The sequence below is a fragment of the Eleutherodactylus coqui genome, chromosome 10, assembly GCF_035609145.1.
Source record: "Eleutherodactylus coqui strain aEleCoq1 chromosome 10, aEleCoq1.hap1, whole genome shotgun sequence".
Classification (NCBI taxonomy): Eukaryota; Metazoa; Chordata; class Amphibia; order Anura; family Eleutherodactylidae; genus Eleutherodactylus; species Eleutherodactylus coqui.
This window is the reverse complement of record NC_089846.1, coordinates 52,073,476-52,089,283: the sequence shown is the minus strand read 5'-3', so window position 1 is coordinate 52,089,283 and position 15,808 is coordinate 52,073,476. Positions and strand designations below refer to the sequence as shown.

Below are 15,808 nucleotides of genomic sequence, written 5' to 3'. Positions count from 1 at the left end.
GACTGCGTATTCCTCGGAGATGGAGAACTAAAGCATCTCCTACAATTAGTGCCTGGATAAAGAAAGTGGATGAAATTTACAGATCAGATGAACTCGTCAGCTGGGAACGGAGTATGCATGCTCAGGTTATTAACCCATGGAAGGAGTGTAGGGACAATGCAAGTAATGATGCTACATAATGTCTTGCTTTGTTCCCACCACCCCCATGGCAGTATGTGATAGGCTTACTCTGTACGATATTTGCAATGCTTTTACCTCTTCTTCACCTCCTCAGGAGGCCGACTCCCAACATGCTTACTCATAATGGTCTACCTACTTATTTTCCCTAGCCCTATATGCCCCCATCCCTACCCTTAGCCTATCCGACTGATCAAGTAAATAACTGTTGCCACAATTAATTGCTTCCCTCATCTCAATCCATCACCCAGCCCGGGCTCTCCGCTCTGCTAACGAAACTAAACTGCGCGCCCCTCTAATTCGAACTTCTCATTCCCGCCTCCAAGACTTCTCCAGAGCAGCAGCAGTCCTCTGGAACGCACTACCAAAGGCTACCAGGGCAATCCAGGACTAACAAAACTTCAGGCGTGCTCTAAAAATGCACCTCTTCAGGGAGGCATACTACATTCCCTAAACAAACCCCTCTGTACTCCGCCTGATAACATGCTCCCTGACCTACTGACTGCAATCCCTGCTAGCCACCATAAACTGCTCCTGCAGTCATACTGATTCTGCCGTCACACGGCTAAATGTCTGACCACTGTCTGTGTATAGCATCCCTCACACTCCACCTCGCCATACCTTCTGTATCACCCCATTATCTGTAGTATGTAAGCTCGTTGGAGCAGGACCCTCACCCCTATTGTTTCCATCAACTGATTACTATTGTAACCGTGGTTCTGTAATTTTTGTACTTTTGTCTTTCTGTATTCCCCGTCTTTATAAGCGCTGCGGAATATGTTGGCGCTATACAAATAAAGATTTTTTTTTTTTTTTTCCACAAAATTTAGTTGTAATGTTCAGTTTTCATCTCAAAATTTTCAATGAAATGAAAACTGATTACTGTATTTTTCTGGCCACAAGATAAAATCTTGATGAAAAGCATCTGCTCCTTATCATCCAGAGGCAGGGGGTCTGGTAGAGCCAGATATCCCCGACTGCGGCCTTAGGCCTCATGTCCACTTGAAAAATACAATCCGCGCAGAATCTGCCGTGGATTCCCACGGCAGATTCCACGCCGATTTGCTTTAAATGGTATTTTTTTTGCAAGCAGATATCCGCACACATTGCTATTAATGTGATAGCAATGTTGCCAATCCGCGGCATAATGGAGCATGCCGCGTTTTTTCTCCCGCGCGTGAAAAACGCAATTCTTTTAAATTGCCATCCGCGGGTGCAAAAATCAATTTAATGGACCGCGGATGGCCAATGATTCCCTATGGGCAAAATCCACTGCGGAATCCGCAATTCCATTTAGCTAGTAGACATGAGGCCTTGGTGTGCCGACTGATCATCAGGAGAACTTTGCAGCCATACATACTGCAGGTGCACAGACCTCCTTCTTCCTGCCCAATCAGTCCCCTCCAGCAGAGAACACTGGGGATCACTCACATTTCTGCCCTGGGGTGCAGGTCCTCCTCTGTACACACAGGGGCAGACAATAGCAAAGACCAATGGTCTTGCAGTAGCAGCAGGACCATAGATTAGGTCATAACCATGTGGGCAGGAAGCAGCTAGGGGGGTCGTGTATGACTACACTTGTATGTGGGGGTTTAGTATGAATGAAATCAGTGTTTAACATGCCATCTGCATATATGTGTGTGTGCATATAACAGAGCTGTATGAGCAGTGAGTTGTATGCATGTATAATAGATGTGCAGCAGTGCTGTGTACATTGTACAGTGTAATGGTATGTGCTTGCACAATTGTTTGAATAGACACATTAGGTTTATTAGGAGCTGACTGTTCACCGTTAGCCCCCTTTTTTACACTAGAACTCCAAAGTTAGGCCCCCTCACACAGGTGCTTTTTACCATGATCTGTGCTGGTACAATGCTCCCATTGTTTTTAATGGGACCGCTCACACAGGCACAGACAGCCAATCGAGAGGTGCACGTTCAATTTTTGGGCACTTTTAAATGCTGTGCGTCGCCCATTGAAATAAATGGGCAGAGCTTTCAGCTGTGCTGAGAACCTGGCACATCTCGGTGGCACGTTTTTGACAGCATTAAACGCCCTAGCTACACTAGATGAAAAGAAAGAAAAAAGTAATACTCGCCTAGCAGGCGCTGTCCAGTCCCTCTCGGTGCTCTCCGGCGCTCCTGCAGGCTTCTGCGCAGGTGTCAGCACCTACAGAGCATCTCTTGCTGGTAACGGGAATCAAAAACTCCGCCTCCAGCAAGAGATTGCTCGTATTGGTTCTTGAGCGCTGGCTCAGCCAATCAAAGCCAGTGCTCACTGAACCAATCACAGCTATTCTATGAAAATTATTTTTTTCCTGAGATGCATCTTATAGTCAGGTGCATCCTAAAATCAGAAAAAAAACAATAAATAAAATATGAAAAAGTAACCCAACAACGGTCCGCATGGCTCAATGGTGAGACATGGGCAGTACAGATTCTTTTTATTTTTCCTGCGTCATCACCTCGCAATGATGCGGAATCTGCAACCTTTCCACAATGTCAATTGCAGAAGGACTGTGGATCAGACAGCTTCCATTGACTTCAATAGAAGTGGTCCGCGCAGAACCCGCGCAAAAATGGAGCATGCTGCGATTTTTTCCTCCGCTTCTGGAAACCGCAATTGGTTTCCACAAGCATGCAGGAAGAAGCGATTTCCCATAGCATACTATGGGCGCTATTTGCTGCAGATATGCGGTGCAGACGCACGCCGCGGATTCCGGAGCAAACGTCCACCCATGAGCAGGAGGCCTAACCAAACCTAAAGGAGTATTCTGATCTCATAGAAGTCTATGGAAAAGTGCAAACACAGCAATCTGAAAGGAGTCGGATTGTGCCACACTCAGGGGACACTTGGGGACAACACGGGAAATGTTAGCTCCCCAAACAGTGCCACAATGTCGTTTATGGTGCAATGAAAAGTGTCCTAATGTGCAGCTCTAGTTTGACCCGTGCGCAGAAGAGTGTGCTGTAACAGCTGAGAACATTTTACTCCCCTCAGTTTCTAATGTTACAGCATATTTTAATAAAAGCCGCCCCATTGTGGCTTGTAATCGCGCCTGCCAACACAATATTTACTACACTGGAAATGCTACCCGGTGGACACAGCATGTGAAGACTTTGTAAATAGCGGCTGACAGGGAATACAACCTCATGAACCGCGCCGCTCCTCCACATCAATGCTGTATAACTGACTTCAAATGTGCCGCTTGACTAATGTCCAAATCCAAGAGGTATATGCAATGTATAGATCAGAAAAACCCTCCCATCCAGATCCATTACACGACTCCTCACACGCTGGACCATAAATAGAAACAGAAGAGCAGAAGTAGGAACAGCCAAGGAGAGGAAACACACTGAATGACGGTGGTGAGCGGTTGCAAGAAAAAGTAAGTGAACCCCTTAAAATCACCTGGATTTTTGCACCGACTAATAAAATGCGGTCCGATTATTATCTAACGGTACACTTTCACGGAACGTGAAAACCAGTCTGAATGGCTGAATTCTTAGTGCATCCTATGTGAAGCGTTTGAATGCATTTTGAGTGGCCAGCGTCACATGAGCGCAAGCGAAGCGGCGCACGCCTTACCGCAAGAATGGTTCAACCTTCCTCCTCAACGTTGCGCAAATCTTATATGCAACTACAGGAAGCAACTGAGGTGAGCGCTGCTGGAAGGAAACTACACAGTATTACATTCAAGGATTCGCTTAGGCCTCATGTCCACGGGCAGAATTGAACGGCGGATTCCGCAAGTGTCACCCGCACGTTCGATCCACAGTTTAATCAGCCCATAGATGATCATTGGGCATCCGTAGGTAGTTAAATACCTGCGGATGTCATTTTTTCCCGATTTGCGGATCGCACGTATGGTTAAAAAAAAAGGTTTAAAAACACAGTATGCTCTATTTTCTGCGGATTCCCACACGGCTTCCAGTTGACACTGCAGACGTGCCGCGGATCTGTGAGAAAGCACGTGATTTTAAATAAATAAATGCACTGCGCTTATTTCTTATGCATCCGCCGTGCAGAGGAAATAAGATCCGGCCAGGATGGAGAAGACCCATACCGCATCCGGACAGGTAAGAAAATGTCCATGACTGCGGGCACGGTGGAATCCCTGCATCCCGTGGACATGAGGCCTTACTTTTTCTTGTAACTGTATGGGAAGGGAGTAGACCATGGCTGACAATACAATCCATGTGACAATCGCGGCATGTGTATGTGGCCGATTTCAAATCTGCATCGGAACCTTCCATCACAGATCAGGATGAACATACTGGAAGAAAAAGCACCGCATGCAGCACTTTTTCTTCCATCCAAAAGCCGGACGGAAAACGGAAGGACCCCATTATAGTCAACGGGGTCCGACCGGAGTTGTTCGGTTCCATCCAGAGACGGTCGGCCGCAAGGATTCCCCTTTCCTGCTCCCTGAATGGAGCAAGAAGGCGAAATCCACAACGTATATTTCATGGGATGCCACTGGAAGTGGCAGAATCTGCACTCTAAGGGAGCCTGTCATGAGTTTTGCTGTAGGCAGCATAAAGTAATGCCAGAGACCTTAGTTCCAGATCACTTAATTTTGCGGGTGCAGTAGTTACAGCTGCTGCAGCGGGAGCCAAGGTTGGAGTCCTCTCATTGTAATGCATGTGCTGCAGGATAACTCCACCCACCGTTTAATTGACAGCTTTCTCACCCATCACAGTAGAGGGAGCATGAAGCTAGTGACAGATTCTCTATAATATACTGGTTAGAACATGTGCTGAAGGGGGGTCTACACTACATTTCTAGCCAAATGCATCATTTTCCCCCCAGTAAATAACTGGTGTGATAAGGAGACATTTATGGCCCTTTAACATGGGCCAAAAGTGGGGTAAATGACTGCATGAGCGCTGACATCACAGCGAAGGTCGTTGGCACCCATGCGGAGCGTTTACACTGACAGACCTCTGGATCGTGGGCTTCTCGCTCAGTGCTTCACCTTCTACATGAAGCATTGAGTGTTTCCACTGATGACGAGCCAGCGATCCAGCGATGGTTTTCATGCTGACTAATAGGCAGCGATAACGAATAGTGAGTGATTTTTTTTTGCATTTACGTTGCACAATCATCACTTAAATTGGTTAGTTTGAACTAATTTTGTACAAAAATCGTCCCGTGTAAATGACCCATTAGATATCGCCTTACCCTGGAAGAGAAGCAAGACTGTTGAAGATGAAGTTACCTGACATTTCGCACCGCAATTTTGTTCCGTCCGATATTCTCCGCATTTTTTTTATACATCACAGCTCAATATTGGGCGAAAATCATAAAACTAAAAGTCCCAACGAGAGGTCAAACACCACTGATTTAACAGAGTCTCAAGCAGCCTCGAGTCTGAGGGGTTCCGGAAATGTTTCTGATAGATGCTTACTGCCCCAGCGTAAAAGATTGAGGGCATGTTCAAGTGGGGGTGGGGACTTGCTGCAGAAAAATCCTTTTGGAAGCAGGAACTTCCACAGCTGTAAACCCGCACCAGCTTGGTGCAGATATACCACTGTGGAGTGGTTAAAACTAACCCCCACCCCCCCAAAAAAATACATAAAAGTTTAATCACCGCCTCCCCACTCTATACAGAGGCTTTCCGCCACCCCCACCGAACTCCTATGGCCTCCAGCAATGACTTATTGTCACCCGCGCTCCTGGGTCTTGTAGTACTAAGCACTTCCAGGAGTGCATGGCTGCAGGTGTGGCAATTTGGCTGGGTGATTGCATGGCTCCAGCCAGCCAATCACCTGGGGTCTGTGCACATAATACCAGCCCCTTTAGGTAGAGGTGTTGGTCATTATACTGCCTTGTTATCTCATGCAGGGCCCTGGTGAGTGCATGCTGGTCTGTCTGTAGGTGCATGGAAACCTGTGTCTGAGCTCCCCCTCTGTCTGTTGGTGTGCAGATGCCTGCACCATGTCTGGTTTGCAGTCCTTCCTGTCCTGGTCTGGAGCTCCCTGCCTCTTCCCCTGGTTCCATCTCAGGTGAGCCAGGTTATCCTAGGCTCCTGTGTGGGGCTGTCCTTAGTGGGACAGTTGTCCCACTCCTAGGCAGAACTCCTTTTTCTGTGGGTTTTTGTTAGTGTAGGGCCTTGAGATAATACGGACCCTTCATGTGTGCTTTTGTATTTTACCCAAAATATTAAGCACCTTGTATTTCTATCTGCCTTTTTAGTATGAATTTATTGGTAATTGGCGTTTGTTTGTTTGGTTTGTATGTCTGGTCTGTTCCCCTTTGGTGCTCTGTCCGGTCTTGAGTACATATGCTTCCCTTTGTCCTTCTATATACTAGGTATTTAGGTTGCTGTTCACACCCCCTGCATGAATGTATCCCCTATCCTCTCATGTAGCCTGTGATTAGTTGTGGCGGTCTGCTGTCTACACAACATGTCGTCGTTGCAGGCCAGCAAGTCTATGGATTGGTGACTAGGGGTATAACCCACACTAGTACAATGTAACTAAAGGCCCATTTAGACACGATTATCACTCAAAAGCTGTCTTTTGAGCGATAGTTGTAGCATCTAAACGCCTGCCCATCGTGCACTGTTCGTTCATTGCTCACTTCTAGCTTTCTAAAAGAGAGCAATGACTCATCAGCGGCCCAGGCTAATATGTCAGCAGGCAGTCCTGATAGCATTATTTCAGCCGGCATCCTGCTGGCAATTCTCAGTGGGACACCAGCTAAAAGCGTGGAGAATAACAATCTTGTACAGTATATACAAAACAGCTGTATTGTTCTCTGAGCTATTGCGGCGGTATCCCACTCCGCCTGCTTTAAAGGCTCATTTACACAGGAAGAGTGTCGGGCAAGCAATGCCTGACACTCGCTCCTGTGTTCCTGCACGGGAGCTAGCAGAGCTGTCTTGCACACGGAGCGGCCAGCATGGGGGTGGGGCAGTGCAGGAGATTTCTCTCCATGTCACTCCCCCGCCCCCCTCCAGTCACATAACACAGCAGCCATTCGCTACTGAACGGCGGCTGTTTAAACTGCACGATGAGCTTCATCGCTCATCTTTTATGCAGCATAAATGATCAGCTGATCGCTCATCGTGCAGTTTAAACAGCTGCTGTTCAGTAGCGAACGACCGCTGTGTTATCTCAATGGAGAAGGGCGGGTGAGCGAGAGGAGAGAAATCTCCTACACTGCCCCGCCCCCCTGCTGGCCGCTCTGTGTGCGAGCAGCTCTGTTAGTTCCCTACGGGAGCATGGAGACACAAGAATGAGCGTCGGGCATCGCTTGCCTGACAGTCGTCCCATGTAAAGGGACCTTTAGGCCTCATGTCCACGGGGAAAATCGGGCCCGCTACGGATTCTACATGTAGAATCTGCAGCGGGTCCCTCCTGCCCCGCAGACATGAGCGCTGAAAATACGAATAAATAAGAATTTACCTATCCGTAGCGGGCGGCGAAGCTCTGCTCTTCCTCACGGCCGGATCTTCTTTTTCGGCCGGCGGATGAATTCCTGACGCCGGCGGCACGTCGTCGACGTGCCGCGCGCATCGCCGGGCACATCCGCCAAGCCGAAGCAAGGGAGATGCGGCCGTGAGGAAGAGAAGAGCTTCCCGGCCCGCTGCGGGTGAGTAAATTCTTTAAATTCCTATTTTAGGTCTCCCGCGGATCCGGACGGCTTCCATAGGCTTCAATAGAAGCCCGCGGGAGACCCGCACGAAAATGGAGCATGCTCCATTTTTTTTTTAAATCCCTGTTATTGACGATCCGCGGATATTTATCTACCCACGGGTGGTCAATGCATCCCTATGGGGTGCGGATCCGCGTGCAGGTAATCCGCTGCGGATCCTAAATCGTATTTTCCCCGTGGACATGAGCCCTTACTCTTTAGTAGGTGATTAGCTACTTGGAGTTATGCAAAGATGATCGCTCAAAACTGTCGTTTGAGCGATCCTCTTTCAGTGTAAATGGGCCCTTACACTATGGATAAGACTCTTGTTAATCCCATCCACCTTGCCGTTGCTGTAATCTCTGCACATTTTCAGCATGCAAGTCCACAACAGATAATACACAGAACATCTGCATCGTTACCGTACCCGACGGGCCCATTCCAATGGCCGTCCATGTATTTCACAAACAGCACAAAGCTCCATTCTAGTCCGATGGGCTGTGCGAAAAACAAATCGCGACATGTCCTATTCTTGTCCGTCTTGCAGACTGGAGCAGACGTGCCATGCGCTGTCCAGCACATAGTCAGGGTGTCTGTGCTGTCCCATGTGAGGTGCGCCCGAGAATTCCAGGCGGAACTTGCACCAGGCCCCTGAATACATCATTAATGTTGCATTGTGACTGTAATTTTACGTTGTGTGTATCCCCAGCTGAAGAGATCATACAAGAATGCTCATTTCATGTTAAGGGTTTTCATTTCTATGACGACCTATCCTCATGATAAACCAATAGATGATCGGTGGGGGTCTGCAGCTCAGAATCCCCAGTGCAGGGAGCCGATGGCACCATCTGTAGTGCAGGCGCAGCTTCCACTGAATTCAATAGCTGTATCTGCACTGTCCATGCTGACAGCGGTGCCAGGAATCCCCTGATTAGCGGGGATCCCAAGCTGCAGACTCCAGACTCTCCTCTATGGATGATCTATCCTGAGCATAATCAATCGAAGCCCCAGACAAGCTCCATTGTCTACTGTAAGGTCATGTTCACACTGGGTGGATTCACCATGGATTTTCTGTGCAGACCCTCCACACAGAAAACCCATGGCATTTATAGTAGCCAAGTGAATGAATGTCCATGCGCTACGTAAAAGGTCTGCCCAACACCTCTGTGGAAATTGCCATGTGTGGTGTGGATTTCAAATCCATAGCATGTTGGCTATCATTCCTTGAGATCTGCCTCTCCCAGTGCCTGGGGTGATTTCTGCACCAAATGTTGAGCCTTAATATGGATTTTGCGCCGCGGTTACTGTGCAACAAACTCCACCCCGTGTAGACTTACTGCGGCTGCTATTACACATGCACTAACTTCTGCTGATGGCACACGGTTTCCCGATAATTGCTGAGCTGCTTCTGTACAGCACAACAATTAGTTATTACACGAGCGTCAACTGTGCTTCTGTAACAGCAGCCTGAACCCACAACTCACCGCTAATTAAGTGTGACTTGTCAGACTGTTAATTACATGTCATTACAACTAATGATCACGCATAACCGATACAATTTCCTAATGGTGCTATTACACGGCAGAGGTTCTCCCCTGCAAAATGCAGGCAGAGCTGCGCTGATTGCGGACAGAACCTACAACTTGTCGGTTCAATCACAATGAGGGATCCAGGCGCCGGCGGCAATCTACCTTTATCTGCCGTGTAATGGCACCCTTCGGCTGGATTTACACAGGGCGGAAATTCTGCTGCATTTACAGTAGCGGCACAGAGGACCAGATTTTAAAAACCTCATCCACAAACTGCGGAAATAACCCGCAAAAAAAACCTGTGCGGAGACTTCCTTGCAGCACAGAATTCAAATCCGTGACATGTCAACGAGGGGGTAAATGCCGCACAGGAATTCATGGTTGAACCCGCACCAAATGGAGCGGGTTTGGAGGCAGGCATTCTACGGCTGATCTGCTGCGGACATTCCGCCCACGTGTGAACCCAGCCTTCTGTTCCTAAGGATGCCAGCTGGCTACCTCCAGTCATTGGCCTTCCGCATGGAAAGGTAAAGAAAAGGATTGATTCCTATATCATTAATTGGTTTGAATGTTAAAAGGGTTTTCCAGGCAGCGCCTGCTGGGATACATCGGGGTCGGAGCAGAAGCACTGCGCTGATCCGTGGAGTGGCTGCAGCTCTCATTGAAGTCCATGGGAGTTGTGCTTGTGATTACGAGTGCTGGACGCTGCACAGGGGTCGGAGCAGTGCTTGTACCCCGACCATTGTGTACCCTGCTGCTTCTGCTCCGACCCTGATGCACCCCGGCAGGCGCTGCCTGGAAACCCCTTTAATGTTGGCGCAGTTTTACAATCCTCCCAGTTTACTGTGCAGCCATTAACAAACTGCCTTTAGGGCTCATTCACACGGGCGTATTCAGTTTGGGTCCGTGAAAGAAGCAATGTTTTCAATTAACTATGACTGCGTGTATTCCAGCGCGTTGGGGTTTTTTTTGCACGCCTATACATTACGTCTGTCACACGTGCAAAAAAAGGCAAGAAAGCCGCACTGATTTCATGCATAATTATGCGTATTTACGCACTCCCATTGACTTTAATGGGCTATTCTGGTCCATAATACAGACCAATAGGATTGCTGCATTTTTTCCCGTGCATGTCTGAATACCCCAATGCAAAGCAACGGCGCCTCCGCTCCCCCTATTAGGGCTCACACACAGGAACGTGGGAGTTTATGGGAGTGCTAAAGATAGGCCTGATACACGCGTATTCTGTGTATTCACGCAGGAAGGACGGGAGAACTTCTTGCGTTTGATGCAAATGTAAATACGTAGCGGTCGCTGAATATTTAGGTGTGCCAAAAATCTAAATGCACAGGGAATTGGCCTGTATCAGTCACATAAATACACAGCATATTACATGACCATGCGCTACGACCATGGAAGCCCTTGCGTGTGCGTGGGGAAGGAAATGCTCATAATACGGAGTGTGAATGCGCCCTTAGCACTCAGGTTTAAAAAGCCTAGCCTCAGGATCCTTTTGTCGGGCGCTGAAGTGCGCAAAAGGAGCTACAATTAATGAATGGAAGCGACCAATGGGTTAATTTACATGAGCGACTTTTCCCTCCCACCGATGGTGCAGTTTTTGGATCTTGCAACATGTCCTCCTTTTTGGTGACTACACTGCGAGAATCGCTCATTATCCCCTGTGGGGCGTGAGAAGCACAACTGCCTGGCACTGGCCGGCCGCGTAATTTGTACGCGAGTGATACATAGTCTTCCATTTCTACTACTGGAACACCATGTGATTATATTCGCGCCCGTGACAAAGCGTATACAGCGATGTGAACTGCGTGTTTTGATCGCAGAAAATCGAAGGTTAAGTGCGTGCGCCGCGGGTCAGACTCTGATCTACTGCACTCGCGAGTGGCGATATAAGACGACATTCAATAACGCGATTTAGACTCACGGCTGATTTCAGCCCGCACAGAAGCGCTCCTCTCACCTCCGAATACTGACCGCTGCCCGTCACCAGTGCAGCACACACTGTCACCCGCTGCTGAGTGCCGCCATTGGTCAGCTGATGTCACTTCTGTGTCACTTGACCAGCGGCGGCACACAGTAGCATTTTCCGTTGTACCCTGCGCATTTGGGGCTGGCAGTGCGCAGTATCTGCAGGCGAGAGGATGGCTTCTTCCCCAAAGTGATGCGAGGCTGTTTTCACATGAATGGCGAGCGCAATATGGGGGCGGGATTCACGGCCGGCTTCACACAAGCATAAAAACGACAGTAGAATACACAAGGGGGGGGGGGGGAAGAAATGTTCGTTCCGCAAAAACGCATCCGCTTGGGTGAAGCCGGCCGTTGGGTACATTCACAGGTGGTGCAAGTGCAAAAAAAAAAAGGGCACGACTCATTCGAAGCGCACATAAAAAAAACCACAAATGTGAACGAGCCCACTGGAATCACCGGGTTCTCCTCCCTTCGTATTGCACCCACCTGAGTCTTGGTGAAGGGTAGCGGCACACGGGACAGAAACACAGAAGATCTGCAACGGATTACTACACACTGACAGCCAATAGAAATCGGACGGCCACCTACCCCTTGCGGGTGCGCCTGCCAACTGACTGTAGCGATAAACATTTTATGCATCATATTAATTCTTGTTTTTTAAACTTAAAATCTATGGAAAAATTTGCTGCAAATCCAAACGTGACGGCGAATTCACACAAGCGGAATCTGCTCCGTGCCGCCGGCGTGAGTCACACAGCAAGTACGCAATGCCAATGCGTTCTTGCTGCGTGACGCCAGTCGCCATGCACTATCGTGGCATGAATGCACGCGTAATACGCTGCGACCTTTATTGCGCGGCGACATGGCAATGTGTTCCGTGTGGCGTACAGGAGCCACGCAGCGCAGGTTCAGCGGTGGCCCCCACTATATAGCGGGGTCTGGGGGGATCCAGGGATGCTCCTCTGCTATAACGGGATCCCCCTCCCAGCTGTCACTTGGCACACAACGCCCCCTGCGGGCAGCACTCACCTGGCGCCGGTCAGTAGCCCCCGGGTGCAGGTCCGAGAGCCGCACCGCCGTCCTCCTGTGCTGGGAGAAGTCCCCCTCGTCGTCGGTGGTCCCTGGGCCGGAGCCCCGGGCGAACTTCCCCATCTCCCGGCGCATCTCCGAGCGCAACTCCAGATAGCAGCAAATAGTCACTATGTGCAATGACAGCGACAGCGCGAAGAAGCCGAGGAAGAGCCGGCAGCTGCCGCAACTCTTGGGACAACTGCACCCCGAGTGTGGGAGAGCGGAGGAGTCCGGGGAGGGGTCCGCTGCAGGCTGCTCGCACACACTCCGGGGTGCCATGCTGGTGAGTGCAGCGGTGGGGCAGTCAGCAGGGAGGAAGGTGCAGGCCGGTGCTCTGCTTCACCGCAGCTCTACGGCACCATGACTGTGGGGCGCCGAGCTGCACATGAGACTACTCCCGGAGCAAAGCACAGAGGAGGCGCCGCACACACGGGACAGCGCCGTCCCCAGCCGCTAGCCACACCTCCTGGAGCCGGAGCCACGCCCACACCCTGCTGGCCACGCCTCACAGCGCACAAGACCGTTCCGTGTCGCCACGCCCCGCTCCACACTTTACCTCAGCGGGGTGACTCCGCCCACATCTCTGATAGCAGTAGCGCTACCTAGCGGCCGCACAGGTTCCGCACACGCTTGCAGAGCGTGACCTGAGAGGACAGGAGGAGGAGGGGTGCAGGCCGCAGGGAGCCGGCGAGGGCTGCCCGCATACAACGTGCTGGGCCGGGGCTCATTGTTCAGCCCGAGCCTAGGAGGACTGCAGGCATAGAGTATCTGGGCAGCTGCTTTCTGTATCCCTCTTGCTGGGGCAGCTGTTGGAGCAGGGGTTAGGGGGTCCATCACACGGGCGTATTCGCGCGCACAAGATCTGCACGTGTCGTACGCAGAAAATACAACCCATTGATTATTAATACGTTTGTTCAAGAGCGCGCTCTGCTCGCCTGCGCATTTTACAGCAAAGGTCCCCATGGAAGTCATTGGGGGGGGGGGGGGGGGCGAAAATGTGCAGGGAAATACGTAGATATGCAGAATTCGCAGCAATGCCCGTCCATTGACATGCTGTGTTAGACAATCCTCCCCTGCCCACCTGCGACTTTCCACTCGTGGGCGAGAATTGCAGCATGTTCTGGTCTGTGCGGAAAATCGCACGGGCAGCTTCCTTTGCAGACAATTGAAGCCGCCCGTCCCGCGATACTTCTGTGAGCACAGCGGAAGTACTGCGAGAATCCACATCACCGCCCAGCGCCGGCGTGTCATGCCCTGCACTGCACATGCATGCCGGACAAGACACTCGTGGCAGATCCGGACAGGTGAGTATAGGGTCTCTGGGGGACGTCGGGTCTGACCGTGCTGCGATATTCTACAGGCGGGATCCGATCCGGCCGTGGGCACGAGGCCAAATGTTTGTCTGAAGGGACCCTAAGGCCACTCGTGCACACACCACTTTTTGCAGCATTTAGCGCGGCGTTTCAAACTGTGCTAAAACCCTCCATTGATGATTTGTAAGGATGTTTAAACCAGGTCCTTTGTATAAAGGGTGCCGGTTATACCTCCTGGCTACTGTGGCGCTGGGTTTAGTAGATTCGTTCTCAGCTGTCTTGTTCTAAGAGTTTCAATGTCCAGTACTTGGTGGTTTGGTACTCCGAGGTAGCATAGTTTGTTCATCTCAGACTGCTTCCCGACTTCTCTTCTGTATTGGGGTTGCCTTTTTCAGGGCAGGTGCTCTGTTTGAGTGGCCAGCCCAGTTTGGACGGTTCAGACAGTGACTTGTTGCCAGAATCTCAGTTCCAAGATTTTGTCTGTTCCAGTCCCCTACATCTGACTGCAGATGTGATGGTTATCTGTTCTCCGGTTTGAGCCCATGCTTGGTTCAGAAAACTAATCTTCAGTAACCTCAACCTGAAAGTTGCAAGTTCAATCCCCGTGTGGTTCAGGTAGCCAACTCAAGGTTGACTCAGCCTTCCAACCTCCCAAGGTCGGTAAAATGAGTACCCAGCTTGGTGGGGAGTAATAATAAAAAATGACCTGAAAGAGCTGCGGAATAAGTTGATGCTATACAAAATCAATAACTATTTTTGAATAGCCGGTTATACAAAAAAAACAAAACTTTTTATATTTTTTATTTTATAACCGGCTACTTAAAAACAAAACTTGAGTGAATTAAGGATCCTATTGAAGCTTGAGCAGAGCAATTTCAGAGTTAACCCTTTCCAATCCAATGTCTGACATCTGAAGACATTATGATTTAAGGCTGTACAGCTCTGATGTTGGAAGATGTCCGACGGGGTTGTCTTACTGTGCATTGCCAGCCTCTCTGCCTTTCGGAGCCTATACATGTCACCTCATGCAGTACTGGCTTTAGCCAGCATATAGCGCCATTGTATAACGGCAGAAAAAGAGTAAGCCCCCTAGGAAAACCAGGATACAAATTGGATTGGAAAGGGTTAACTCTTGAAGTCGAGGATAGTAAACAGGCCCAGCTACAAAAGTTCTTTCCGTCCTCACTGTATGGGTTAGCAAGTGCTCTCTTTATGATATCTGAAATCTATCTTTCAGATTGGTTTTGTAGCAAGTGTCAAGATTTTGTTACAACTTGAAGAACTCCCCAGAAGGCATTTCAAACTTCGACCAACTTTTTCAGGGGGATGAGGTTCGGGGAGTGAAGAATATAGTTCCTCTGTTGCAAGGGGCCCGCCTAGTGTGGGCATTCTCCCTTTCACCTACTTCAGCAGTGTTACCCAGTAGATACTTTTTGTGCCTCCTGTATGATCCAAACCATTTGGCTTTAGCTGAGAATAAGAGTCACAATCTTCAGCAGGGAAGAAGTGCGGTGGAAGGATTATTATGCAGAGTTTTGACATTTGGACACATGACACCCAATGGAATGACCCAGTTCTCAAAAGGCAGATTTTAAGAATAAATTAAAGATGCGGTGATCCAATTTTCCTCACTCTGTACTTTAGATGAGGCCATGTGCAATAACCCGTTCATGGGCTACTGCAGGGAATGACTCTCTACCCGCACATACGGCTGGAGTTGGGAGGGTGTAGTGCATGGACCTGTCAGGGTGACACTTAACCAACTCCTGGAGGGAGTTACCGCAGCGGAGGATAGTGCCAGAAGTCCTCAGGATGAGGGTAGTAGTAGTTGTCAAGTTCGTGACGCCACCGTTCCACACACTGGCATTCATACACGGCGGATTAATAAACACTGGACAAGTGTACCATACCTCGGGTCCTCAGGAACGGTTGGGGCCCGGTAAAATTTTACTTGAATTAAACTTTGCATACAGGTAATAACAGGTAGCATTCACTTGTAGACATTGCATGCAGAAGCTCTGAGGTTGGGAGGAAAAGGAAACACAGGAACAATACGGCCCTACAGTCCACGTTATCTATATGTCACCGGTC

The 15,808-nt window shown here is 49.5% G+C and overlaps 1 protein-coding gene across 3 annotated transcripts in view; it reads right to left on the bottom strand.

Moving 5' to 3' along the window:
• The window catches only part of EDA (ectodysplasin A), a 130,653-nt gene extending 117,800 nt beyond the window's left edge, over nucleotides 1-12,853 (bottom strand). For all 3 annotated transcript variants that reach the window (XM_066580990.1, XM_066580991.1, XM_066580992.1), the window contains exon 1: nucleotides 12,363-12,853. In XM_066580990.1, the coding sequence (XP_066437087.1) occupies nucleotides 12,363-12,683 (321 nt within the window). In that variant the 5' untranslated portion in view covers nucleotides 12,684-12,853. The remainder of the gene's footprint in view (nucleotides 1-12,362) is intronic.
• Nucleotides 12,854-15,808: the final 2,955 nt, after the last annotated feature.